Genomic DNA, 27,506 nt, shown 5'->3' on the forward strand with positions numbered 1-27,506 from the left:
TAGCTGCGGCCCCGGCAAGGCAGTGTCTCCTTGCCGCTTGGAGCAGGATCAGAGGAAACGGAGCCGCTTTTGTACATAAAGGCCCGTGAAATCAACAAGCCGTGGCAGGCCTGGCTGCTTTCGCTGCTCTACCACAACCACCCCCCCCCTCCATACCCCCAGAGCATGGATTAGAAGCTTAGACAGCTACGCTTGGCTGCAGGCGCAACTGATCGGTAGGGGGAGAGCATCACTGGTCCTAGGCAGGCTCCCCCGCTATATCCAGGGGCAAGGAGGGAGCGGAGGCGACCAGAGAAGACAGTCACTCTAAGACACTGGGGCAAATTCAAAAAATGGCCCAAACACACACACACACACACACCCATTCACAGAGCACAACACCCAGCAGGCCACACTCCCGCACATGCCGCAAAGCATGGGCGACGTGCCAGAGCACGGCTCCTTCAGAGAAGGAAATCCCCCCCCCCCACAAGTCCCATTGAATTGAATGGGATGCAGAAGGCTTCCCGCAGGCAGTAGCGCCAACTAGAGGGGAAGGTGGTTCCTGCTCCCATTCATTCCTGCTGATGCTTCTTCCGAGAAGCTCGTTTATGGAGATCCGATGCTATAATCAGGGATGGGTCATAAAAAACCGGATCTGCGCCCCCCACTCCCATGCACTCAATGCTTACGTATTTCAGAAAGGAGGCGCCAGGCAGGTTTGGCGCAGCCCCAGCTGATTTGCAAGGTTCTGCCGGCTCCCACCAACGGCAACTGCCACATTTTACGGCCGGCACTAATTCTCCCGCTTTGATTTGTGGCGGGGGTTCTAATTGCCTCGTTTAGCCACAGCGATGGCGCAGGGGCCGTTAACGTCAGCCGGAGTTATACCAGGCTGTGCCGACAGTTCCGGGGGGATAAATCCGCCGAATGTGTGTGCGGGAGGCTCATGGCTGTCTGCGGCGAGGGCGGTCGACTGCGGCTGACGGCTCGCTGCGGCGTGTGCGAGGCTTCTGCGTGGGCGCAGCCATTTCCAGCCGAAAATCACCGGAGACAAAGCCGTTGACAATTGGTGCCTGTTAAATATTTGGGAGTGCTTCCTGACAAAGAGCTGTTGAACAATATTCTATTTTAAGCACTTCTTGGGGAAGTCATAGAATCACCTGTGAGCGTTGCGCATGGCCGAGACACACACATGAGCCAAGCTGCATGCACAGTCTTGTGCTACAAAATAAAGAAATCAAATGAAAGGAGAGGGCTAAGTAATCCTAAGGCGACTCCACAAAACATTTTGCAAAACCGAGTATCGTTTTGCGGGTTGTGCATAATTTTTTTCTGGGCTAGTCAGTCACAGAAAACGTCCTCAGCCATTGAAACCTTAATTCCGCAACCCCTTGGGTTTCTGAGATTACGTTCTGCAGCCATCAGGACTAGAAACACGTCTTCTTCAGCAATCCCTCTTGGCTTCTGGGATTTCAGCAGGCAATGCCTGCGTATTTTCCAGATCCTTTGCAACAGTAAGGACTAGGAACTTAGAAAAGGAAAATAAATGCCTGCAGAGCCTCCAGCTGCCTGACTTTCGCACCGAATGCGAATTTTTGCACCGGCGATCAGAACCACCCCTTCTGCATTTTCCCAGGAGTCAAGCGAGAGAACGTTCCCACACATTCGTCTGCCTTGTGCTCTGCCCCAGCTGAGGCACCCCAAATCTAGAGTTATCATTTCATAGCATTGGTGCAAAAGTGCCACCCCAGATCCCTCACCAGGAATGGCAGTGGGGGGGGGGGAAGGCTCAGTGATTGCCACGGCATTGCTGTTCCCGCCAGGCCCTGTTTGCCATGGCGGCGTCTGCACTAATTGCCAGCAGGCGACCCATAATTAAAACTTCCATTGTGACATTTCCTGACATCTCAATATCAAACGGCGCAATTAACCCTCCCTGGCTGGAAGGTCAGGCTGCCGAGGTGGGTGGGTGGGATGGGGGAACGAAAGGAAGACTAGAGCTGTGAGCCGCCACTGTCTACCCCGTTCTTCCCTCCCTGCTCATCTATGCCTTGCATCTGAGGGCAGCTTCCTTAAGCACTTGTGGAGGCTCACACGCCAATAAGGGGGGCCCCCAACGAAGAGGTCCGCCCAACTGGTGGCAAGGTGACAGCACTCGGGCACCACTGCCACCGCACGCTGTGTCCAATTTGATGGGGCTGGCGGGAGGGAGGGAAGCAACCCTATCCCCTCTCTTCCTTCAGCCCAACAAGATGACAGGGAGGAATGGACACTGGCCAATAAAGAGCCTGAAGATTCTCCTCGCCAGTGATAATGGTAAAGAGGAGGAGGAACAGGACGGTAGCCAGCACCGGCACAGAGAGGCTCGAAGAGCAGCCACTGCAGGAGCAATGGGGAGGAGAAAGTGGCAGTCAGTCCACGCCAGCCAGCCTGCTTGCTCAGATGTGCCCAAGTTATTGAGGCAAGAGAACTGTAGATCTTTGACTCCCCCCTCTCCCAAAAAAAACAGGATTCAGCCATGTGCACTCTGCAGCTGCTTCTCCCAAGCTTCCCCACTCCACTTGCAGCTGCAAAGCAATTTTTCCACAGCTGCCAAGGCACCCATCAGCAATATAGGTTCTACCCACCCCCCCAACACAAATCCACACACACACACACATACCCCCGGCACACACACACCCCCGGTTGCTTCTGTTCCCTGCTCTGCCTTTCAAAAGCCCGGGAGGGGGCGTGGCAGGGAGAGAAAGCAGGGGGTGGAATTTCTGAAATGGTTTTATCGTTTGGCTCAGTCAATGACAATTAAGAAAAAAAAAACACAACAAAGAAGTCGGAACCAGGATGAGTCTGCGACGCCAAACGGCATCTTCATGGAAGACAAAGCACTGGCGTCATCGTTATCAACGGGGACGGGGTGGGAGGTGGGGGGGAGAGGTCGTTCTCGCCGAGAACAGAGAGAGGTGATGGGGCTGGCGCTGTCCACAGTTTTTTGGGAGGAGGGAGTCCAAGCCCCAGGGGGATATATTGCAAGGGTAACAAAAAAGAATGCCCCTTTTACAGCAACTGAGTCTAAACGTCAGGGCAATAAAAGGGGGAGGAGGTATCATCCTCGTCTTTGGCAAAACAGTCCGGGGACAGTCCTCCGATCGCCTGCTGCAGCACACAGAGAAGATGTCCTCCCCCACAACCACATTTGTGTTTTTTTGGGAACTTGGTCCACATCCTGACACCATCGCAGGCACCGGGTAGAGGAGAAAGAATCTCGGCTCCGGTGTCCGTCGAAATTTGGACAGAGAGAGGATCCTAAAAGAAGAGACAGGGAGAGTCTTGATTAAGCGTCGGAGACCATTTTCCATTTATTTATTTATCGGTAGACATAAAACCGGCACACGAGGTCATTAAAAGCGGCACTAAGAGTCATTAAATCACAGCCAAAAGCAACAGTGGAAACTTGGAGCTAGGAAAAAAAAAACAATTTAAACGCTGGAAGGCGTAGCAATAAAGTACATTATGTTTTAAAAAAACAGCAGTGAAATTTCATTATGACGTTCCTGCGGTCGTTGGAAGATGGCGGGAGAGGGGAAAATCAGGTCCAGGGTTTCATCATAGAACAGATCTCTTACAGTTGCATGCCGACTTTTCTCCATGGAGTACAAGGTAGCATATGTGACTCCCCACCTCCATTTTATCTTCACAACCACCCTGAAGGTAGGATCAACCAACAGACAACAACTGGCCTAAAGCCCTCCAGAGGGCAGACCCAAGTTGAAATCTTCCCACACCTGTGAAGCTCACGTTAGGACAACCATTTCTCTCTAAAACTGCTCTGAATCTCTGCTTTTTGCTTCCCAGGCTTAGTCCCTAGAGCATGCAAGGTGATAATTAAACCAGCAAGCGCCTCTGAGCATGTACAGAGTCCCTTTCCTCCCACAAGTGGAAACAGAGCAAGAGCCTGGCTAGATTAGTCCAAGGATCCACCCGGTTTTAACCAGATGCATTCTGGGATACAAACAAGCAAGGTAGGAAATCACTTGTGGTTTATTGCCCAGCATCTGTCACTGGCAAGGTACCTTGCGCCTGTCCATGGAGGCTCTTTTTAGCTATCCAGGTGAATAACGGTTGCTAGTTCTCTCATCTCCTGTAACCATGTTTTAATTGCTTTTTAAATGTGAGGCCAATGGCTGGGCCACGGATCGTGGCACTTTGGGCGGAGGGTCCATTTCCAGAGAGATGAGGCTTTCAGGCAACCCAGGTTCCCAGCGACGTTCTCTTTATCAATTCCAACTGATCTAGCCCTTTCTTCGCTTCCTCTTCCCCAACTCCTCATTTTGCTTTTACTAGCAAGGCAGAGTCATCGGTGGGGGGAGGCATTCCTTCTGAAACACGTCTTCTTTAATACAAAGTGAACTGCTGTCCTCCAAAACCAAAATAGACTCTCTTTCTAAATACAGGTCACCATTGTTCATCTTGCCGGCCTTTCTACAGGCAACTGCAGAAAAGAGGACACTGGGCTAGAGACCCCAGGTGTTGGATCCAGCAGAGCTCTTCTTATATTCTTACCAGGTAAAGAGTCCAGTAGCACCTTTAAGACTAACCAACTTTAATGTAGCATAAGTTTTCGAGCACCACAGCTCTCTTCGTCAGATGCGTCATCCCCTCCAAGCATCTGATGAAGAACGCTGTGGTTAGTCTTAAAGGTGCTACTATTTTGCAACTACAGACTAACACGGCTAACTCCTCTGGATCTTATATTAGGTTTCCACCAGAACGAAGAGAAAACATGGAGACTATCATGCCCCCTCAACATGGCTACATATGACTGTCTTGCCACATATGGCTAAACATATGAACTGATCCACTGAGCTAGGGCTGCCAACTCTGTGTTGGGAAATTCCTGGAGATTTGGGGGTGGGGCCTGAGAAAGGCAGGGTTTGGGGAAGGGAGGGACCACAGCGGGGTATAATGCCATAGACTCCACCCTCCAAAGCAGCCATTTTCTCCAAGAGACCAAATAAACCAAGAAGAAGTATGTTCAGGCCCCCAAATAACCTTTAAGGGTTTCCTCTAAAGGTCATTTGGGGACTAGTATTTAAGCCTGAACAAAGGTGTTCTTCCCTGACGTGGATAGCCCGGGTGAGCCTGATCTTGTCAGATCTCAGAAGCTAAGCAGGGTCGGCCTTGGTTAGTAATTGGATGGGAGGCCTCCAACAAATACCAGGGTTGCAGAGGTGGGCAATGGCAAACCACCTCTGATAGTCCCTTGCCATGAAAACCCCACCAGGGGTTGCCATAAGTCAACTATGGCTTGAGGGCACTCTCTACCACCTCCACCACCACATGCTTGTTCTTGGTTTATGTGGTTCGTTATGCACGGTGGTCCCTTGTTGTGGTTTGGATTTCCTCCAAGGGGCCTGATCTCTGGAGATCAGTTGTAATCCTGGGAGATCTCCTGGCCCCACCTGGAGGATTGTCACCCTAAGCTGAGGACAGTAGGGTCTACTCTAGCAGGCAGTGGCTGTCCAAGACCTCCAACAAAGGAGACAAGATCTTAACACTGGAGAGGCCATGGCCTGTAACCTTATGCGGGCAGAGCAAGATTGACAGATTTAGGTGTCAGGCGACAACTGGGGAGCCTCAAGTTCAAAGCCCCACTCAGAGATCAAGTGAGAATTTGAACTTGGGTGACCTTGGCCTAATCAGTCTCAGCCTAACCTACCTTACAGGAAGGTTGTGAGGGGAAGAGAGAGCCCTGGACAATCTCTTTTGAAGAAGGGGAGGATGAAACGGTTGGAAGGCCCACTCTGAAGCCTGGGCCAGTTGCTCTTGCTCAACCGAACCTACTCCACAGGGGTGTTGTGAGAATGGAATGGAGGAGAGGAGAATGTATTGTCGAAGGCTTTCATGGCCGGAGAACGATGGTTGTTGTGGGTTTTCCGGGCTGTATTGCCGTGGTCTTGGCATTGTAGTTCCTGACATTTCGCCAGCAGCTGTGGCTGGCATCTTCAGAGGTGTAGCACCAAAAGACAGAGATCTCTGTCTGTCTCAGTGACACTGAGAGATCTCTGTCTTTTGGTGCTACACCTCTGAAGATGCCAGCCACAGCTGCTGGCGAAATGTCAGGAACTACAATGCCAAGACCACGGCAATACAGCCCGGAAAACCCACAACAACCATCGAGAGGAGAATGATTTAAGTGTCGGGGGAGAAACGCAGGGGACAAATATGTAAATAGATAAAGCGTTCCACTCTTCCTGATCATGACCCCGGTGTACAGGACTTCTTCCATACTTTATTCTGCCCACCCCCCTTTTCCCGCAGAGGCTTTCCTTCCTTCTTCCATTGGCACACACATACGCACCCTCCAAGACTTACCTGCTGGCCAAAGTCTTTCTTCTGCACTCGGAAGTCCCAAACGGTGATGGAGGCGGGCGATCCCCAATCCTGGGCTAGCTCTGTGCCCTTGGCGGTCAGGATCCCAGCTCGGCTCTGTGATGTGGTTCCGTAACATCTCGGTGAAGGCCTCTTCCGAGTTCTAAAGTGCCACGTGAGAAATTCAGCATCCTCGCGACTGGGGGAGGGACGGGGTGAAGGGAGCGCACAGCCATCGCGCCCCCCAGCCCGGCCTGGACTCGTAGCGAAGGAGCCCAGCCGGCCTCTCCTGGGGTCAGAGACCTAGGAAGGGAACAAGAGCGAGCCCGAGGCAGAGGCAGCTGGGCCAGGAGGGGGCCGAGCTGCGTCCAGGAGCTACAACAGCATCTGTGGAAAGGAAAGGGAGGGGCAGTTGGTACTAGAAGCGCACGGTCGGTAGGGAAAGAGAGAGACGCGTGGTTCGAGCTCCACATGTAAACCCAGATGAAACTGGAGCCACCGCAGAATCCCGGGAGCTTGTGCTTTTCGGGAGCCGTTTCTCCGCAGGATACGCAAGAACAAAACGCACGCTGTGTCTCCCCCCGCCCCCCGCATCCCCCTTAGATGAACTTTCTGGCTCGTGTTTTGGATGGGGTTTAAGTTACATTTTGCAAACTGTTCCAGTTGCGCTTGAAGAACAGCAGCATTTATGAGTGGGTTAAATAAATATGAAACTAGGCTTTTTTTTTAAAAAAAAGAAACCATCAAGGAGTGCATTCAGTCCAGCGCCCGCCCTGCTCTGCTCTGCTCCAGCTGCTAGCCTCCCACTCCCTCCTGCGTCCAACTCAAACACAGTTTTAAAGCCCTCCGTGGCTTTGCTCCAGCTCTGTTCCCCCTCCGGTTCCCCTTCTCCAGCCCCACCATGCCGAAGTCCAAGTGACTTTTCCCTTTGCTCACGCAGCCCCTTTAGGCCGGGCACTCTTGCCCAGAGCTCCGGTGTCACGCCACCCTCTTTCTCTCCACCCCTTCCAAACCTGTTCTTTTCATGAAGCCTGTGATTAAGGCCACCAACTTCTTCTCTGTCCCCTTCTCTTCAGTGCGGCTGCCGCACTTTTTATCAACCACACGGCACCAGCAGGCAACGCCATCTACCTCTGCGCCATGAAGAGCACTGAGGCACTGATGGCAGACCGAAGGACAACAGCCTTTTTTCCTGCTCAGTTGGCAGCCTGCTGCCCTTTAGCCAGCATCTCCAACTGAAAAGAAGCCCAAGGAGGCGGAACCACAACCCCACGCGTTTCTCTCCTGTTACAGCCGCCCTCTTTTCTCCTGCTCCCTTTATCGTTCAAACTTGACACGTGTAAGCTCCATGAGCAGGAATTTGTCTTTTTGTTTTTTGTTACTCTGTTAGTTACGATGCACATTTATGGGGCTCTGGTAAATTAATAAATTTTCGGGCCAAATTTAGTTTTGGACCTCCCTCCCATGCCTTAAGTGCAAAAAACAGCTGTCCCCTCAAGCTCCAGGGGTCTCTGTCCCCCCCACAAAAATACTTGCCCTCCGAGCTGCCTCTTCCCCGTGGTTGAGACTTGGGACCTTCCGTCACAGGTTCTACAGCTAGAAACGAAATAAGCGGGTTAGTTTCAAAGGCACTGATAGGATTACCCTGTCCTACCCTGTCTGTGAGGTGGCCTCATTTCCCAAAAAAACAGACCCCGACCCCTCAAGATACAAGCAGGCTGCCCCTACTTAAGTTGAGCCTGGTCCCGTGGGTTGACCTCCGGACTTAGTTTTTCATCTTCCAGAGATACCTATAATGGTTTTATAAACTTTTAGGAAGGCTCTTTTTCAGTGTGGACTTCTCTCCCACCTGCCACAAAATGATGGCACATTGCAAGAGATTCTGGGGGGAATTCTGAACAAGGACTTGCTTCGGGCCGGGCACGGACCAATGAGGTTGGGCCTCGCCTCACACACACAGAGACAGAACATGAGCAAAATTTTTAGGAAAGCCCGTTCGTTGGTGGTCAAGGCTGTCAACGTCTCCTCTTAGAGATGAACTTTCTTTGAAACTTCAAGGAATCCAGAATATGGAAGCCCGAGAAGACAGTCTCAGGGGGAGTATCTCTCTCAGTAGGGAGAGGCACTTGCTTTATTTTACTTCATTTATACCCTGCCTTTCTCCCTAAGGGGGTGCCAAAGTGTCTCTCATCATTCTCCTCACCTCTTTTATCCTCAAAGGAGCCCTATGAGGGAGAGGTAGGCCGAAAATGTGTGACTGGCCCAAGGTCACTCAGCAAGCTTCCATGGCAGAGTAGGGATTCGAACCTGTGTCTCCCAAATCCTAGTCCAGCACTCTAGCCACTACACCACACAGTCTCTTTTTATAAGGAGCAAATCCCACCAACCCTCGCCTGAAGCGCCTGTAGTTGATGGAGACGGGTGTTGCAAGCCACGGTAGGCAGAGGTAGTTTTCCAAGCTCCACACCAGGCAGGGAGGCTTCTTAATAAACTTGTGCTTATTATTCCGCTCTTCTGGACAGATTAGTGCCACGCTCAGAGTGGTTAACGAGTCAGTGTTGTTATTATCTCCACAACAGATACCCTGTGAGACAGGTGGGGCTGAGAGAGCTGTGACTGCTCCAAGGTCACCCAGCTGGCTTCAAGCGGAGGAGAGGGGAATCAAACCTGGCTCTCCAGATTAAAGTCCTGCCGCTCTTGACCACTACACCTAACTGGCTCTTCATCAGAAACCTTTGGGATCCAATTTAAATAAAAATCAACCAGAGGTACCAAAGCCGGACAGGGCAGGTTATTTCAAATCAATTACGTCTCGTCCAAAACTGGACTCCAATCATGGATCCTCCTGGCAGTGACCCTGGATCCGGCGCTGCCTAAAACCCAGCATTTTAAGCCCTGCCGGATCAGACGAGTGGTTTATCTCATCCGGCTTCTTGTCTCACGTTTCCACACACGTTGAATAATGCACTTTCAATACACTTTAGCAATCCTTTGAAAGTGGATTTGTTGTGATCGCTGAAGAGCATTGAAAGTGCATTATCCAACGTGTGTGGAAGCAGCCAATCAGTTGCCCTGGGAGGGCCAACAACAAGACATAAAGGAAAAGGCCTTCCCTTGATGCAGTAATCTCCACTCAATCATTCGAACAGGGAAATCTGTGGACTGTGGATTTTTTTTATGGTGGGGGAGGCATCCAAAGGTCCTCTCTTGCAAACAAACAAACTCACTGGTTGCCTTGCAGCAGACAGACACTCGTAGTTTCAAGCAACGCCCCGGACTTTCTGTGGTGGGGATCGCTGGGAGGGAAGGAGAGGAGAAGAGACTGTGAGAATATGCAATCTATTTATTTATTCGCTTCTTTGATAACTTGCCTTTCTCCCCTGCGGGGACCGAAAGAGGATTACATCATTCGCCTCTCCTCCGTTTTATCCTAACATCCATCCCTGCGAGGTAGCTTAGGCGGATAGCGTATGACTAGCCCAGCAAGCTTCCATGGCAGAGTGGAGATTCCAACCCGAGTCTCCCAGTGTCTAGTCCAGCATATTTACCCGTACAGCAGGCTGTCTCTCTGAACAGAAGTGTTCTCCCTTCCACCCACCATGAAGAGAAAATGATAAAAGAACAGAAGTCCAGAATGTGAGGCCGAATTCGACATACGCCCTTTTGTTTCAGAAGACTAAAAGTATTAGGAGGTACAAGGGGAGCTGGTGTCCCAGGGGCGAAGCTTCCCTCAAACGGAAAGAACGTTTCTGAAATTTCTCATGAAGCTGTCAAAGTTCTGCCAAGGATATCCCTCTTTGCAGAAAAGAAATCAACCTAAGTATAAGTCAGAGGCTGGCCGGGGGAGAGGAGAAGAATTAGGTTCTAACTACTGCACTACACTATCTTTCCATTATGAATGATATTAACCGCTATCATTAAATTACTATTACTTGAAATCATGTTAAGTGAAATCAATACGCTTATTAGTCAACCATCAATAGGAAGCATTTTTTCCTTGAAGATATCATTAGTTAGAGATTTTCTTAAACATATTAAACAACAGCAACATCTGCAAGAAAGGCACTTCCTACTGCAGGTTGATTAATAGATTTATTTCAATTGATTTCAAATTATTTCGATTAATGATACAATCATACTGTGTATACATTAGCTGAACTCCAATAAAGGTTACCTTTTCTTCAAGACACGATTTAGTGTGATTATTACTGATATCTTTGAAAAAAGATACCCCTCTGAGTTTTAGCCATTAGGCATACTTACTTCAATTACACAAAGTCCAAAGGCAGACAATTGCAGCAAAATACAAAACAGAGTTACACCCTTCTATTCTGTTGAAGTCAACGGGGTTAGAAGGGTTTGACTCTGCTTAGGTTGCAAATGTCAGCCTGCTTGCTATTTCTTTATTGCTGGCGGCTCGACTCACAAATATAGTAGTAGTCACGTCCCGGCTGGAACTCAAAACCCAACGAGAAGGGGGTAAACCGCTGGATCTTCTCCGAGAAGCGGACAGGTCCATAGGGGGCATAGGGGCGGTTGCACTCCCAACGCTTGAATGCTCCGGGCGTCTCGTAGCAGCCCCGGTATCCCTCGATATCGACCATGAGAAGTGTGAAGGTCTCGGGGTCGCTGGCAGCCAATGGTTGCTCGTAGTGCGGGCAGTAAATATCCAGATAATCGTTGATGGCGACCTGAACGGCATAGTCTTCGTCAGCGAATCTGCCGTTACAAAACAACCAGATTGGTCAATACTTCATTTCTGCAGAAACCTCATTTTGGCAAGGGAAGCTAAATGCATAATCTGGACTAACTAATGTTGAGAACACCCCAAACATGAAATTTGATGGCATCTATGGACAGAAATTTGTTCTCCTGTCTTTCTTTAAAAAATATATATTTCTGGCCCTCATGGTTAGGGTTCAAAAGATGTGGACATAAGGAAATCTCAAAAAAAACAAACAGGTTGCCAAATAAGATTTCTAGCTGTCAGAGGGCAGGGCGGATTACCTTGAAGAGGTTAGTAGACTTCTTCCTCAACTGAGATGGAGAGGCAGGATTCTATTTATCGGGGGGGGGGCAGCCCCGTTTTCTGATCGCTCTCCCTCCAAATATACTCCCAGTTTTGTTCTCATGCATGTTTATGCCAAAATCAAACATACAGAGGACCCAGAGTCATCCCCTCTTTCTATGCAAAGTTCAGAGTTAGAGATAAGTGCCTCTCAGGAAGGTAGAAAGATGTAATTTTATAAAGTGGAAAGGAGGAGGGGAACTCCGAAAACAATTTAATACAAACTGAGTATGCTAGTTGTCCTCGAGGAAGAAGGAAATGTTGAAGGTAGCTGAATGTCAGTAAAAAAGGGAAGGGGAAATGTTTTATAATATCCTGGAGATTTGGGTCCGGAGGGAATGCCCCAAGGATTTATTCCCCTTGCGATACCTCAGTGACAGGCACCCGACTTGCTCTTTCTATTGAACCTTCTCAAGTTTAGAAAACTGTTCTGGTCAGGTTTTGGAATGCAGTTGGCTTTCAAAGCCAGTAAGGCACCGGTTGCCGCAGAGTAAATGGATACAGCAAGAATAAAAGATTCTGCATCCAAACGAAGGAAGGTAGGCCACAGGGAGGTGTTGCCCTTCCATTTTTGTGGCTCTATTCATCAGCGGGATCTTGGAGGGAGTGAATTTGATTCAAGGCCCACCTCTGTGGCTCCCAGCTCCCCTTGACATCCCTCAAAAACATGGCCTCTGCATCTCTTCTCCTCTACAGTACAAGGTTCTCTCATTTTAGCCTCACAACAACCGTGTAAGGTTTTAGGCTGAGAAAGGATGACTACCCCAAAATCACTGAGTAAGCTTTATGGCCAAGTGGGAACTAGAAACCAGGTCTCCCCAGTCAAACACTTTAACCACTACACTGGTATGTTTCCTCGTGCATCAAAAATGGTCTTAAATGGAAGGAGGCAAAACCAGAGCAGAGACTCCTGCAGAGATGTAGTGGGCAGCCTCCTCTGAAACAATGCATCATGGCTGCATTTCTGTAATGGGAGCAACTGAATGGCTCAGTCACACCACAGTTATCCCACCATGAAGGCTAATTGGTAAGTGGAATGGTCAAAACAGTGACTCAGACAGAGATGCAACAGGCAGTTCTCTCTATGTGGGTGGGTCCTTTGGGCTCAAAGCCTTTAATTATTTCATTACCTTCTTTCTCACGGTGTGCTACCAATTTTCTCACAGCGCACTACTGTGCCCAGCCCAGAGCTTGGAAATTACTGGTTTATCCTATTTAAAGCTCCTAATATTCTCGTCTGCCTTACCGATATGTTTTTTATAATCCCAAATTGCCTTTGAGGTTCTTTTCTGCCAACAGAAGGCCAACCAATACGTTCAAGAAATAAGACAATAATAAACAACCTCGATCCCCATTAAACATACGCATTGTCCTTCGCGGCTTTTTCTTCAGTGCTACCTAAAGTCTGAGCTTTGAGACGTATGGAAAGGTCTCCTTCCAAACCTCCTAGATGAGATGGGGCGACATGCCGGGGGCCCCATGGCTTCCCACCCACAGCCCATATCCAGCTGTTCAGCCGTACTAAACAAGCAGACGTCAGCTCCGATTAATTCAAGTGGCTGGAAGCAAAAAGGGTCAGGGGGAGCCCCTGGGGTTATGGGCCGCCAGCCCAGCCTGAAGACAAAAGCCCTTGCGCCTGAAGGCACCGCCTGGCCCACCAACTGGGTGTGATGCATCGGCGGGGAATGCAGCCACCAGCAACCAGGCATCCTAAAATCTGAGCACAAAACACAGCGAGAGCACCACTGCTGAAGAGTGGGGAGGTCTGGGGAGCTTGTGTTCCACAGGACGGGAGTTCAAATCTCAAACTGTCGTTCCCCTGCAGCTGGGAAGGAGAGTCTACATCTCAAGTTTTGCCCTGAAGTCCCATGGGAACCACAGTGCCAGGATTCGAACCCATGCTGGGATCCAGAACCTGGGTCCTAAAAAGCTACGCAGCTATGCTATGTCCAAAGCACGGGATGACTGATAAGGAAGCTGCTGGACTCCAATAGGCCAAAGCAGGTCATGTGATACTCCCTCACCCTCTATATAAACATCTAGGTCAGCCACAGTTATTGGTCTGGGTGACTCAGTGGGGTTCATGGAGCTTCAGACCCGCTTTAACAGCGATTTCACTCAAGAGGAGCCTGAAGTGATATGGTTTTCAAACTGTTCCAGAATCTTTTGGATTAGGGTTGCCGGGTGCTTATCTTTTTTCCATCTTGCTCTTTGCATGTGCTTCCTGCAATGACGTCACTTCCCGGAAGTGATGTCATTGCACACATGCAGAGGTGTACATGTGCTTTGCAGCGGGCCAATTTTGGCCCTAAACTGGCCTGTTTTGGGCCAAAACTGACCCACTGCAAAGCGCGGGAGCGCTCTCATAGCAGCCCGTTCCCACACCTCCTTTCCCTGCCGGCCAGGTGAGTGGCAGCGGGGGAATGGAGGGTGGAAGCGGGGGATTCCCCCAACTCCAGCAGGGGAAAGGGGTGCCTATTTTGGACGCACCTCAACTAGAAGACCCGTAACGGCAGATTCAAACCCCCTGTGACACACAGTGCTCCAATATGAACAGACAAGCTCTGGGCGCATGGCACAGCTAGCCCTGTTAGAAGTTTGGTCAGGCTTGGCACACAACAGACCAATCCCAAAGCTAAGACAGCTAGCTCAGGAAAAGGAGTTAAAGTAAGGTGAGAAAATAGGAACGGAGGATGAGCTCCCGATTTGGGTGGCCTTCCGCAAGATGACACCTGGCAGACCCCCTCCCAGACAGGATAGCACACACAAAGAGAGGGCAGGCAAGCAAACCACGACTCATGGCTGCCAACAGCAATTGCCCAGCTTTGGGGCAAATAATACTGCTACCCTAAGTGGAATTACACCCCTCTTAAGTCCTTAATGCTGCTCAGTTCAGCACCAAGAGCCACCCTCCACCTATCTGGCAGAGAAAGAGGGACTGCCTCCTCCCATGTGGGTGGCATGGATGTCAAGGGAAGGAGAAGGGTGGGCAAGCTGAGTCTTTCCAGAGAGCCCCAATGCCACCATTATCATCAGCCATACGGTGGGGGGTCCTCCGAAGGCCTTAGGTTATCAACATCTGCTAATGATGCATGCTCTGAAACTGGAGATATTTTTCTGTTGTTTGTAGTCTCGAGATTTACCAGTTGACATTAGTAATTTTTAGGGGCTATTGCAATATCAAGGACATTTCTATAAACAGTGCCATAGGGTAAATAAATACAAGTCTACAAAGACATAGCATTAGCAAGAATCCAGTACAGAGTGGAAGAAATGCTGAAACAGAGCATAAGCAATTCTAAGACTGACATTGGACAACATAGAACTACCCAGTAGGGTCATACCTAAAGCAACGGGAAGTACACAAGAGTAACAAAAGTAACAAAAGACCTCTGCTAGTCTCTTGCCATGACAATCCCCCCAGGGATCACCATAAGTCAGCTCAAAAAAAGTCCAGTAGCACCTTTAAGACTAACCAATTTTATTGTAGCATAAGCTTTCGAGAATGCTTGAAAGCTTATGCTACAATAAAATTGGTTAGTCTTAAAGGTGCTACTGGACTTTTTTTGATTTTGCTACTACAGACTAACATGGCTAACTCCTCTGGATCATAAGTCAGCTATGACTCAAGGGCACTTTCCACCACTCTCCCTACTAGTACCCCGCTTGTGGGGATGGCGGGATATAAATATAATAAATAATTAAAAAAAATAAAAAAAATTATTTTTTATTTTGTTACTTAAAGCAACAGATAGGACGAAAGGCAACATAGTGGTGAAGTCTGTGGTCCCTAACCCATTAGCAAAGCATCTCTTTGAGACCACTTGCCCTGCTATCTGAATAAAAAAGCTCTTTTGGATAATTCAGTTTTGCATCATTTGAGGAAAAGCAGGAGACTGGGGGCTCTTCTGACCTCCTCATGTAATCCACCTTGAGTTTCTGTGAGACATAAATAAATAACACGGTATTCGTTTGCCACTCAGGCTTCCATTCAATATTTCAATGTTCTTTTGACAACAACTGAAGCCCAGTTCAGACATTCAGCAGCAAAACATGGGGAAAACGTATGAGAACGGATTGGATCAGACTGGGGGATTCATACTGCTGAGTGCTCTTCTGCTATGGGAAGGACTCCTCGCAAGCAGAAAGCTAGCTCAACAAGGATCAAGGTGGGCACAAATGATTCTCCCCCAATGTGTTCCTTTTTCAGAACTTTTTTTAAAAAATGGGGGAGCACTTCAAAATGGAACACACACACCGTTCTAAGCAGACCGTCAAGGTGGCAGAGCAGATGGTATCATTTCAGACCACAGACTGAGAGCAGGGCAGAAATCACATTCTTGAAAGCCCCTCTAAGTGAAAGATTCCCTTCGAGCACAACAACAGCATTGCATGGAAAGGGCTGGCTAAAAAGTCTCTTTAATGGGCTAGGCATTTTCTACAAACTTGCCAGGACTACTGTGTGTATGTGTGTGTTTTAAAAGCATAAATGCTAAAAAGGGCACACCCACACACTGCAATACCAGCACCCTGGAGCACCCAAGGATTCCTACTGCATGTCTAGATCAAGTCTTTAACAGATACCTTTAGCAGATTCCTACTGCATGTCTTCAACAGATACCTGAAGCAGAATTACAACATAAACCTCTTTCGGGCCTTGTCACAGGTACATGAAGAAGGGAGGTTTGACTCTCAAAAGCTCATACCCTGAAAATCTTGCTGGTCTCTAAGGAGCCACTGGACCCAAATCCTGCTGTTCTACTTAGGGTTGCCAAGTCCAGGGTGGGAAATTCCTGGAGATTTGAGGGGGGGGGGAACCTGGCAGGAGTGGAGTTGGGGGGGGGCGAAGGAACTCAGCGGGGTACAGTGCAGCCAGGCCCACCTGCCAAAACAACTGTTTTCTCCTGGGGAACAGATCTTTGTAATCATTTGTAATTCCAGGAGATCTCCAACCACCACCTGGAGGTTGGCAAGCCTAGTTCTACTGCAGACTGCTACGGCTACCCACCTAAAACTACCTGAAAATCTTGCTAGTCTCTAAGGTGCCACTGGCCCCAAATCCTGCTGTTCTATTGTTGATTTTATGTTTATTGTTGATTTTATGTTTTTGTGATTTTAATGTATTTTTAATGTTGTTAGCTGCCCTGAGCCCATCTGTGGGGAGGGCGGGGTATAAATTGAATAAAATAAATAAACAAATAAATACTGCAGCCCAACATGGCTACCTGTCAGAAACTAGGTTTTAGAAATGCATTCTCAATTCACGCTGCGTGACAGGGAAGTCTTGATGGCCCTCTATGCCTAAGCCAAGTCCTCAAACGTGGCCCCAAATTAACAGCAACACAAACTAGCCAACGTGGAACCGGACAGTGGTGGGACGTTTCAAAGTTATGCCACCACCGTATCTCAGGAGTGAAGCCCCAAGAACAAGACCGGTGTACCTGGGAAGATAAACAGAGTATGGCAGGAAAATGGTTTCTCCAGCCTCAGCTCCATGTTTTTACTCAACAAACCCATAAGTTTACATCCAGCCGGCTTCCCACTGCCATAATGGAGCCAGAGGGAGGAGAAGAGGCAGCCAGACACCCTTCCATCATAGCTGGATCCAGTCCTTGCTTCAGAAATCCCTTTCGCAGCACCTTGTTTATTATGTCAGGTTTTGCTTCACGTCGCTTCGGGGAGCAAACTGTCGGCTGGAAAGCAGGGCAGAAAAAGAGACGTACAATAAACAGATCATTAGCTGATCTCTCCTTGCCAGCCGGGGATAACACTTCATGACAAAGAGGGCTCTGGCCCACGGCAGTCTCTGCCACAACAAATCTGTTCGCCCTGAAAGCGCCACAAGACTCTTGGCTGTTTTGGCTGTTGCAAAAGCGCACGGCATCCGCTCGCCATCTGGAACCAGCGTCCGTAGAGCAAGAGACAGGTTCCAGGAGGAGGCCGTACCACATCCTACATCCTACGAGGAGTACTAGAAATTTGATCACAGTGAGGCTGAAGGAAGGAAGGTGTGCGTCATCATAAGTCACCGAGGAACGTCAAAACCGAAATAATGAAAACAGAGGACGTTTGGGTTTATCTCTATCGGTGGCCCCTGTCTGAGGAACGAATTTCTCCCTTATTTTCCCCCTTAAAAGGTTACGCTCATTGGTCTGACCTTCAAAAAATTGAACTTCTGTTAGCAAATTCCAACGAAGGGGTGACTCAAAGTAGCAACCTTTGCTCTGGCGAAGGCCGGATCCTGCTGTAAATTTCTGCAAACATGCGCTATTGATTGTCATTTGGATTGATCTGTTTGGTAACGTTATTACATTTGACATCGGGGTTGGCTTTTTTCCCTCTTTTCTTTCCTTTCTACAGGGATGATTTTATTTTTATTTATGACTGCCATTTTTGGTTTGTAAAAGGTTGGATTTTAATATCCTGCCATAAAGGCGCACTCTGTTGTGATGGTCTCCAGCTGAAAGGGATAAACTAATCTGAAACAAATAGATCTGAATTGGAAAAAACAGTCTAATATGATTAAATTACAGTAGACAGAAAAGAGAATTAGGCGCTTGTCAATTATGCTTCAGCTGTTGAACTGATTGGTCAAAACACCGGAAGGATGTTGTCTTGTTGAGCAACTGGGCAGAAAAGTATTGGTAGGTTTTTTCGTCTTACCACCCTCATTAATAAAAGCAGATTTTGCTATTCACCTATGGCGAATAAAAATCAAATCCTAGCAAGGATTTTTTTTGTACATTGGATGCAAATGGTACCTCCCTCACTAACCCAGTTGTTGATATGCCACATCCAATTTATTTATACCCCGCTTTTCTCACCAATGGTCACCCAATGTGGATTACATCTAGGGTTGCTAAGTCCAGGTTGGGAAATTCCTGGAGATTTGGGGGGTGGAGCCTGAAGAAGGCGGGGTTTGGGTTTGGGAAGGGGTCTCAATGAGGTATAATGCCACAGAGTGCACCCTCCAAAGCAGCCATTTTCTCCAGGGGAAGTGATTTTTGTCACCTGGAGATCAGCTGTAATTCCAGATCTCCAGCCACCACCTGGAGGCTGGCAACCCTACTTACACCATCATTTCCCCCCTCCTCCATTTTACCCTCACAACAACCCAGTGAGGTAGGTCAAGCTGAGAGGGCATGACAAGCTCAAGGTCATCCGATGACCTTCCATGTCAGAGTGAGGATTTGAACCTGAGTCTTCTAGATTCTTCGACTCTCTAACTACTAAACCTCTCTGGTTTATGTCGATATGCAAGAGCGGGCTAGTGATTTTTTTTCTGGGCTAATACATTTGGTGGAATTATTTGAAAGGGGTAGAAATTGGGAGGGGGAAAGTGAAAATCCAAAGGGGACAGGGAGATCCCCCAAAGAGATGTGATCAGAGCCCCCGCTTTGGCTGTAAGAGAGAAAGAACCATATTCCCGTGCAAGTTTGGTGCTAGGAGAATTGGGAGAGGCACGTGGGCCATCCATAGCTGCTGTGTGTTGGTTATGCCAAAACCGGATAGAGCGGAAAGTCTAATTGCCAAGGCAGAGAGGCTGAAAGCCTTCAAAGTAAAGGCTGCTGCTCACACCTCACCAACTGGGAATGCGATCAGTGACCTATTTTAGAGTGTTTTGAAGATCGATTCGATTAGATATTGCTTCCTGTCCTGAGGCAGAGGAAGGAATTCAGGGCTAAATTGGTTGTGACATGGGAGACTCATGAAGTGTCTCTTGACAATCTGTCTTTCACCTGTACTGTGAGTGAGGAAGGATCTCAGATCAAATTTAGGGGAGTGAGGGAAAAGATGCTGAACCATTCTTCCCTAAGACCACCCACCTGTTAACCCCACCTTGTTTCCTTTTCTCTCTCCGTAGTGGAAAAGAAGCACAGATTCAGAAAAACTTTAGAAGGGGTTTAGAAAGATTTGTGGAGGACAGTTCTATCAGTATCGAAAAGGGTCCAGTAGCACCTTTAAGACTAACCAACTTTACTGTAGCATAAGCTTTCGAGAATCACAGTTCTCTTCGTCCTCTGGATCTAGATCTATCAGTGGCTTCTAGCCATGGTGATTAAAGGAAACCTCCATGTTCAGAGGCAGTCAACCTCTGAATCCCAGAAGACAACAACAGGGGAAGGCCTTGTTTTCTATGCCCTATTGTTGTGTGAGAAAGGGTGCAGGACTAGACAGACTGATCCAGCAGGGCTTTTATTGTTCTTAAAAACAACTGGAGGGGCCAGTTTTGGTAAGGAAAGCGGTCCCCTTTCCTCACCACCGCAAAGTGCCCCTTGCCATCGCATTGGGGGGGGGGGGGAAACCAGCAAACTAAACAGGTTCAGGAGGGATTCCTTGCATTTTCCACATCCCTTCAAGCACAGCCTTCAGGTGAGCTAGACAGCTAAGCAAGCAGGGTCTGGAGAGGACAAACTTTACACAGTCAAATATTGATAGACCCAAGTGAGATTTGAAAGTCAACACACCTTGTTTTGAAAAGATTAGCCAGACAGATAAAATAAGGGCACCCTCAGACATTTGAAACCGAGGCGCACGAGGGTGGCTGCTTTCTTTCGATCGTCTGAAACTCAGCGTGCAGCTCTCCCGACACGTTTACTCAGGACATAACTACACGTTACATTTTCCTCAGAGATTCCTCAGGCCAGGTGGAGAGGAAAGTTCCTGAGCATGTACACAGCTGGTTCTGATCATGAGGTAGTGAGAGAGTAGGGTTGCCGGCCTCCAGGTGGTGGCTGGAGATCTCCCGGAATGACAACTGATCTCCAGGCCACAGAGATCAGTTCCTCTGGAGAAAATGGCTGCTTTGGAGGGTGGACTCTATGGCATTATACCCCACTGAGGCCCCTCCCCAAACTCAACTCTTTCCAGGTTCTACCTCCAAAATCTCCAGGAAGTTCCCAACCTGGACCTGGCAGCCCTACAACAGAGGGAGCCCTGTGGCGTTTTCCCAAACTGAAACAGCCCCAGAGGGGGGCTCCATTTGCCCCTCTGTGGAAATATGTCATCATGAGCATGCATACGGCCCCTAACAGGGCGAACTGTGCCCTCAGTGGGAGTTTCAGATATAGGGGGGAGATTTAAGACCCCTCTTTCTATACCCAGCAATCCCAATCTGAACTGGGCCCATGTAGGCCTGGGAAGAACATGAACTTCGGAGCATCCCTCTCCACCCAACCCAGAGACGTCAAAGGGGAAAACGTAACATGTTGCTTCAGAGACAAGTCCCTCTGGTTTCAAGCCAGACTTACTCCTATATCACCAGGCATAGGATAAGAACCTAAGAACATAAGAGAAGCCATGTTGGATCAGGCCAATGGCCCATCCAGTCCAACCCAGGTGTCATCAGAAGGTCTGGCAGTGGGGAAGGGACACTAGAAGCCCTCCCACAGATTGCCCCCCAAACACCAAGAGATCATGGCCTTCAGTATGCAGCAACATATTTTTTTAAAAAATTTTATTGGATGGGCTAACAAATATAAACATACAAGTCATTAGCAACGTATTTTATTTATTTAACATAATTCTTTTTATCAACAAATTTGGGGCCGGGCTTGGTAGCCCGTTGTTGGTTTCTGGTTGCCACTCAGGCACGTGGCTGGCTGAAGAAGAAAAGGAAAAGCATTTCTTCTGTAAGTGTCGGTTGGCAGAAGGAAGGGAAAAGGCTTAAAAGGGGAAAGAGAAGCAGTCAAGTGTTGCCGTTTTTACTGTTCCTCCCATCTAACTCACAACAGGAATGCTCCACCCAGGTCAAGATGCAACCTGGCACTCGCTCTCAGCCTGTCTCACTGGCGGCTTTCAAAAAAACATATTCCTCCTCTGGGGGAGTGCATAAGAGGCTTACACCGGTTGCTAGTCATTAGAATTAAATTTATGGTCCTCTCAATCGACCTCATCTGTGGACCTACAGTTACACCATCAAAAAGACGCAAGAGAGGGTTTGCGATGTGGTGACGGAACACTTGCTTAGCAGGCGGAAGGCCCTGGGTTTCGTCTCTGGCATCTTCAATTAAAGGATCTCAGCTGTCAAATGCTGAGAAAACTTTTGCCCAATCCAGGTCCCAGGAGAGCCACTGCTGGTCGAAGTAAACAGCACTGAAATAGGTGGACCCAATGCAAAGCAAACTGAGATAAGTGGACCCAATGATCGGATAAGGCACCTTTAGGTCTCTGCCCCAGTGAGCTTACAGAATACATTTTGGAAGTGTGGGGAGATTAGAAGAAAAGGTATATCTTGCTGCCCGTTAGGTGGATCAGGGAGGCCCACAAGTGAAGAGTGCCCACTGATGGCTTCCAAGCAGGGTTGCTAAACCTCATACTATAGAGGGGAAACCTCCTGTCAGCAACCCCCCCCCCCAAATTCCTGCTCAGTAAGCCAGCAGGGAGGAGATGCAGGGGAAAAAAACAAGTCAACAGGGCCAGACTAGTACCCAGAAACAGCCTGCTCCAGGACAAACCTAAAGGAACTAACAACAGAACACCACTGGTTGTCACCTATAGTTCCCAGCTCAAACCCATCCAACGTATCATCACTGAGCTACAACCCATCCTGGAAAATGTACCTCTCTCTCAGAAGCCCTGGGTGGAAGACCTCTCCTTGCCTACAGACAGCCCCCCAATCTTAAACGACTTCTCACTTACAATCATGAATCGGCCAGCAGAGTCACCAGCACAGGTACCAGGCCCTGCAACAGACCCAGATGCCAGCTCTGCCCCTATATCTACCCAGGGAATACAATTACAGGACCCAATGGCATCAACTACACTGTCTCTGGCTCTTACAGCTGCTCATCCTCCAATCTGATATATGCCCTCATGTGCCAACAATGTCCTTCTGCTCTGTACATTGGACAAACCAGCCAACCTCTACGCAAAAGAATAAATGGACACAAATCTGACATTAGAAATGGAAACGTCCAGAAACCAGTGGGAGAACACTTCAATCTACCAGGACATTCCATCAAAGACTTAAAGGTCGCTGTAGTTCAACAGAAACCTTTCAAAAACAAAATCCAACGGGAAGCTGCTGAATTGGAATTCATATGTAAATTTGACTCTGTCAAGCTGGGACTGAATAGGGACTATGAATGGTTATCTCATTATCACAGGTAACTGATTTCCTTTACAGAGGCGGGGTCTGGGGGAGCCCAGTGGCACCTGGCGTGGGCTTTTGGGGATCACAGTTCTCTTTGTCAGATGCATCTGGCGGGGAGGACTGTGGTTATCGAAGGCTTGTGCTGCAGTGGAATTGGTTGGTCTTGGAGGTGCTGCTGGATTCTTTTTGATTTTGCTACTACAGACTAACACAGCTAAGTCCTCTGAACCTTTACAGAAGCAAACTGATCTCCACATCAGAAGGAGCTGTTTGCATCTGCATATCAGAAGGAGATGTTTGCATCTACCCCGCCCCCCCTCCTCTATATCTGACCAGTTTCTCTTTTTGCTCTCCATGCATCTGACGAAGAGAACTGTGATTCTCGAAAGCTTATGCTACAATAAAATTGGTTAGTCTTAAAGGTGCTACTGGACTCTTTTTGATTTTGAGTAAACAGTGTGACATCATTTCTGCAGCAAATGCAGAAATGATGTCACGCCACTCTAGGATTCAGTGGAAACTCTATGGTTAAACCACTGGCTGGCAACCCTGTTTCCAGGCAATGGGTATCTAACCTTGTGCATGGATACCCAAGTGGCATCCATGAATCAGCGCACTTTTGACCAACTTCGGTCAGTACACCATCTACTTATCTGATTTCTACTCTTCGTATCCTCCAGGGAGCTGAGGGCGGGGTAGAAGGTTCTATCCTCCAAGAGTCACAAAAACCCTGCAAGGTACATTAGGCTAAGGGCTCAGCAACACCTTCTAATTTCTTCAATGGCAAGGACTTTTTTCTTCTGCAAATGCAGCCTCCAGGCCTGCTTTACTGAGGAGAATAGAGGAACGAGACTTTCTCCCCCGTTTTCCCACTGGAAAACCTTTACTCCTGCTGGGGAAAATGTGTAGGCCCTCCCATCCGATGGCTTTTTCCTGCGAGAAAATGGCAAAGGAGAGAAGTTTTAAAGCCAGGAGCCCCCAAATTTGTTGAACCTGTGAATGCTTTCGGAAATTTAAGAAAGGATCACCACAAAATGGCTGCCATGGGGGGAGGGACCAGTCATAAAATGGCTGCCATGAGCAAGTTCCAAGCCAAGGGAGAGTTAGTGACACAGGGCGTCCCCAGTTCTAGATGGACGCTCTGACCATTACACAATACTGCCTCTCTCCAGCTCTGGCCTCTGCTGGGAAACAGACAAACGCAAAGCTTGTTCCACTTTTTATGATATTTTTGAATAATGCTTTTAAATGTTTTAATATGGAATGTTTTAAATTTTCTTAATGTTGTTATCCGCCCTGAGCCTGCTCGCAGGGAGGGCAGAATACAAATACGATATAAATAGAAATAAAATAAATAAATAAATTACCCATTTCTTGGCAACACCCAGGTCACACACACACACACACACACACACACACACACACACACACACACACACCAAAAAAACAGTGTGGCTTTGACCTACAAAGTCCTCACCAGCCTGTGTCTTTGACGGATCACCTGTTTCCACAAAAACTGACCCACGCACCAAGATCATTAAAGGAGGCCCTGCTCCTTCACAGTCCTGGTGGGTGGCTATGGGGGACAGGGCCTTCTGTGTAGCGACACCCCAATTATGACATGCGCCCCTGACAAGACTGGCCTGGCGTCCACTTACTAGTCTGGGAAAAAGCTGTCCTAGTCTCCCAAGCTTTCGAAACGATACAACTAAGCACCCATTCATGGTTTTAAAGCTTGATAATAATGCCGATGGCGCTTTTATTATTGGTTTAATCCAATTGATTTTTGTATCTCACTTAGCTTTCTTTCTTTTTTTAATGCAAGAGCCATCTCCAAGCCCACTGCTATGCAGGGTATTAATCTTTTAAACAAATATTTTTATCCGAGCTTTGCTTCGTTTAAGAAGCCAGCGGGATCAGACTAAAAGATCAAACCTAGTCTAACAACTTGTTTCTCGTCTCGTCCAACCAAATGGACTGGAAGACAACCATTCTCCTCTGCTATTACCTCACAGGAATGGATGTTCAAAGGTACCCTGCCTGAACGTGGAGCTTCCATTTAGCTATTATGGCTATTAAGTAAAAGTGACTTAAAGGATTATGCCGTGGGCTTCACAGAAAATGTAGATTTAGAGGAGGGATTCAAAGGAAGGGAGACAGGCAACTGCATTTTCTCTGCTGAGGATCAGGACTGCTTAGAAATTAGCCTTTCCTACAAAGTCCCATATATCTTGGGGCTCGCAGTGGCTATGCAAAAGCCACTTTCTGCACATGCTCAGAGAACATTCTCGAGCTTGCATTCTGCAACATGGCCCTGCCGTCAAAGCCAGGTTCCAGGGCTGAGTTTCGGTAAGGAATAGGAGTGCTGATAGTTAAAATCAACTTGGGAAAGAGAAATGTTTTCAGTGGCTTTAAAAAAAAACCCACAATGACTAAACAGTGAAACAGTCAACAGGCAGATTAAGCGAGGAGCCAAGATTGCAGATTTTGCAAGAAGGTACAAAGTCCAAAGGCAGACAAATAAAAAAAGGCTCTGTTTAAATGGTTGCGAGAACCACTTTGCAAAAAATAATCTGCCGTGTGACTCTGGCCCGGCTGCCTAAATTCTAGTGGCCCAGGGGTGACTGCAGGCTTCCGAGTCACCCACTCAAGACAGCCTCCCAGAGTAAAGGCCGGCATTCGCATGCAGTCCCAGTGACAGCGGCATACTCAAGAGTCCATTCTTCAGTTTGGCACTACATCAAGCAAAGCACACACTCTCGAACACCTTCCCTCCTCTTCCCCAAGGCTACCGTTGGTTGCTCCCAATTTCATGCAAACCAGAGTTTTTTTACCATGACATCCTAATGAGCAAACCTTGGCTTGCATGCTTCCCTACTAAACCAGGATTGCAAAGTAGATTCGAAGCACAGTTTGCAACAATGGCTTGGGAGGCGAGGCACACAGAGCTCAGAATGTCACCTCGACTGTTACGGCAAGCTACGATTTGGACTGAAGCAGAAGCCGCTAATTGACTTGGGCCACAGGCAGAACACCAAACTTGTTTGTGGAGCACCACACTATGGAATGACCAAATAGACTTCCAGGGTGGAAGCTTTCAAGAGTCAAAGCTTGTGACGAAGGGAGCTCTGACCCTTGACAACTCATACCCTGGAAATCTAGTGGGTCTTCCAGGTGCTACTGGACCCGATTCTTGCTCTTCTACTAAAGACTAACACGGCTACCCACCTGAAACTAAATCGGCAAGTTCCACCATTTCCACTTTCCACAGCAGGCCATCCTTACGTTGTTCATCAGAGTTCCCGAACAGCAGCATTTTATGGAGATCGGTGGTCTGAAGTGGGGGGAGAGTCCATTTCTGTTCCACTGATGGAAAATTTATCCTGTATCCATCCCTATAGTTTAATGAGACTTCTGAAGCAACCTTGCGCATGGGTGCACATCTGTGAGAGGTGTCTCGTGTGCCTTATTTTAAAAAAATAGCACTAACAGATCAGGAATGGACTAGAACTACTTTTGGTCCTCCAGAGCAGAAACAGTGGGGTAGAGCGTCCTTTTCAGAGGCAGAGTCCCCCATAGCGTCTGAGGATGCACGCTCGGGCCCCGTAAGACAGCTCTGGCTTGTCTTTTCAGCACAGGGATAAAGCTGAAAGGAACATATTCCCAGAAGGGAATATGCATGTGAAGCCTGCCCACTTTAAACCCCAAGAGGAAGATTTTAAGGGTGCATTGGCTGCAAGCATCTATTGCAACTATTTGGGGTTTAATTTTTTTATGTTTTAAATTGTGCTGGTTTTAATTGTGATATGTATGCTGCCTTGAGCCACGAGGAAAGACGGAATATAAACATTTTAATAAATGGAATAAAGAATGTAATATACCAGAGTTATACAAATAAATGGAGTTTACTCAAGTTGATCTGAATTGGAGGTCAGGGGACATGGGCACGAACCAAAAAAAATTAACGAACCTGTGGTTCATGGTCACCGATGAACCTGAACAAACGAACCATAACGAACATTTCCCGTTACCAAACCGGTTCACGGTTCGTGGGCGTCGGAACGGCCCCCGTTGCACTTAGAGAGCCCATATTCACAGGGAGTGTTTAGCAGGCTCTTCTCCAGCCAGCAATCAAGTTTGGTCAAGATTGCAATAGGGATCTTGGAGTTATACCCTCTCCAATCCGAGGCCCCCAGGAAACTCCCACTCGATACAATTAGAGCCACCAGTTGACGTTGGCCCAGTGTACAAGGGGTTGGCCGTCAGAACTGCCTATCAGGGTTTGCAGGGATGAGATTGGAGTGCCCATGGCTACAGAACACCCCCCCTTCCCCCTCCTTCCCCCCAGGTGTCTTCTCCCATGTAACCAATTGTAACCAATTTGCAGCTCCATGGTTGGAAGGAAGACCTGCCGATCAAGGTAAGCTGGGCTTCGATTCGGGTTTCCAGGGTGAAAGAAGGAGTGCAGACAAAGTTCAGGCATTCCCCCAGCTCTGTTTCCAAGGGAAATGATTGATGGTGCCTGACTGTCTGGCTTCACAAACCACGGCCCAACGCAACAAACCAGGCTTCCAACAAATGCTGGTTCGTTGGCCATAGACCCTCACAAACTGCTGGATCGTGAACAGATGATCAGGCGATTCATGGTTTTTTTGGTTCGTAATGTGGTTTGTGCCCATGTCTAGTTAGGGGCGAGGAGAAGGAACAGTGTCTCAAAGCAAGTTTTCCTAACACGAATCTGTTTTGCAAAGTACAGTCTGGGATTCTACATGTTCAACAATGTTGAATAATATACTCAGTTAAGGAGGCTTATGCATTTAAGATCTGGCAACCTTCATTCACTCCCTGCGAATTCCAGAGCAACCTCAGGACATATAACCAAGGTGGTTACTTCAGTATTATTATTATTTTTTAATCTCTAAATCTCACCTTTCAACTTGCACTCTAAAAGCGGTTAGGACTAAATAAGATGCCGACTGCAAGCCACACAGCCCT

General features: G+C 48.1%; 1 protein-coding gene across 1 annotated transcript in view; it reads right to left on the reverse strand.

The window, feature by feature from the left end:
- Positions 1-2,736: 2,736 nt before the first annotated feature.
- Positions 2,737-27,506, reverse strand: part of EFNA4 (ephrin A4) — a 31,196-nt gene continuing 6,426 nt past the window's right edge. The window contains exons 2-6 of the mRNA XM_054981393.1: positions 10,775-11,067; positions 9,576-9,644; positions 7,885-7,944; positions 6,352-6,735; positions 2,737-3,282 (exon numbers count right to left, since the gene is read on the reverse strand). Of these exons, the coding sequence (XP_054837368.1) occupies positions 6,644-6,735; positions 7,885-7,944; positions 9,576-9,644; positions 10,775-11,067 (514 nt within the window). The 3' untranslated portion in view covers positions 2,737-3,282; positions 6,352-6,643. The remainder of the gene's footprint in view (positions 3,283-6,351; positions 6,736-7,884; positions 7,945-9,575; positions 9,645-10,774; positions 11,068-27,506) is intronic.

This window comes from Eublepharis macularius, chromosome 1, assembly GCF_028583425.1.
Source record: "Eublepharis macularius isolate TG4126 chromosome 1, MPM_Emac_v1.0, whole genome shotgun sequence".
NCBI classification, from domain to species: Eukaryota; Metazoa; Chordata; class Lepidosauria; order Squamata; family Eublepharidae; genus Eublepharis; species Eublepharis macularius.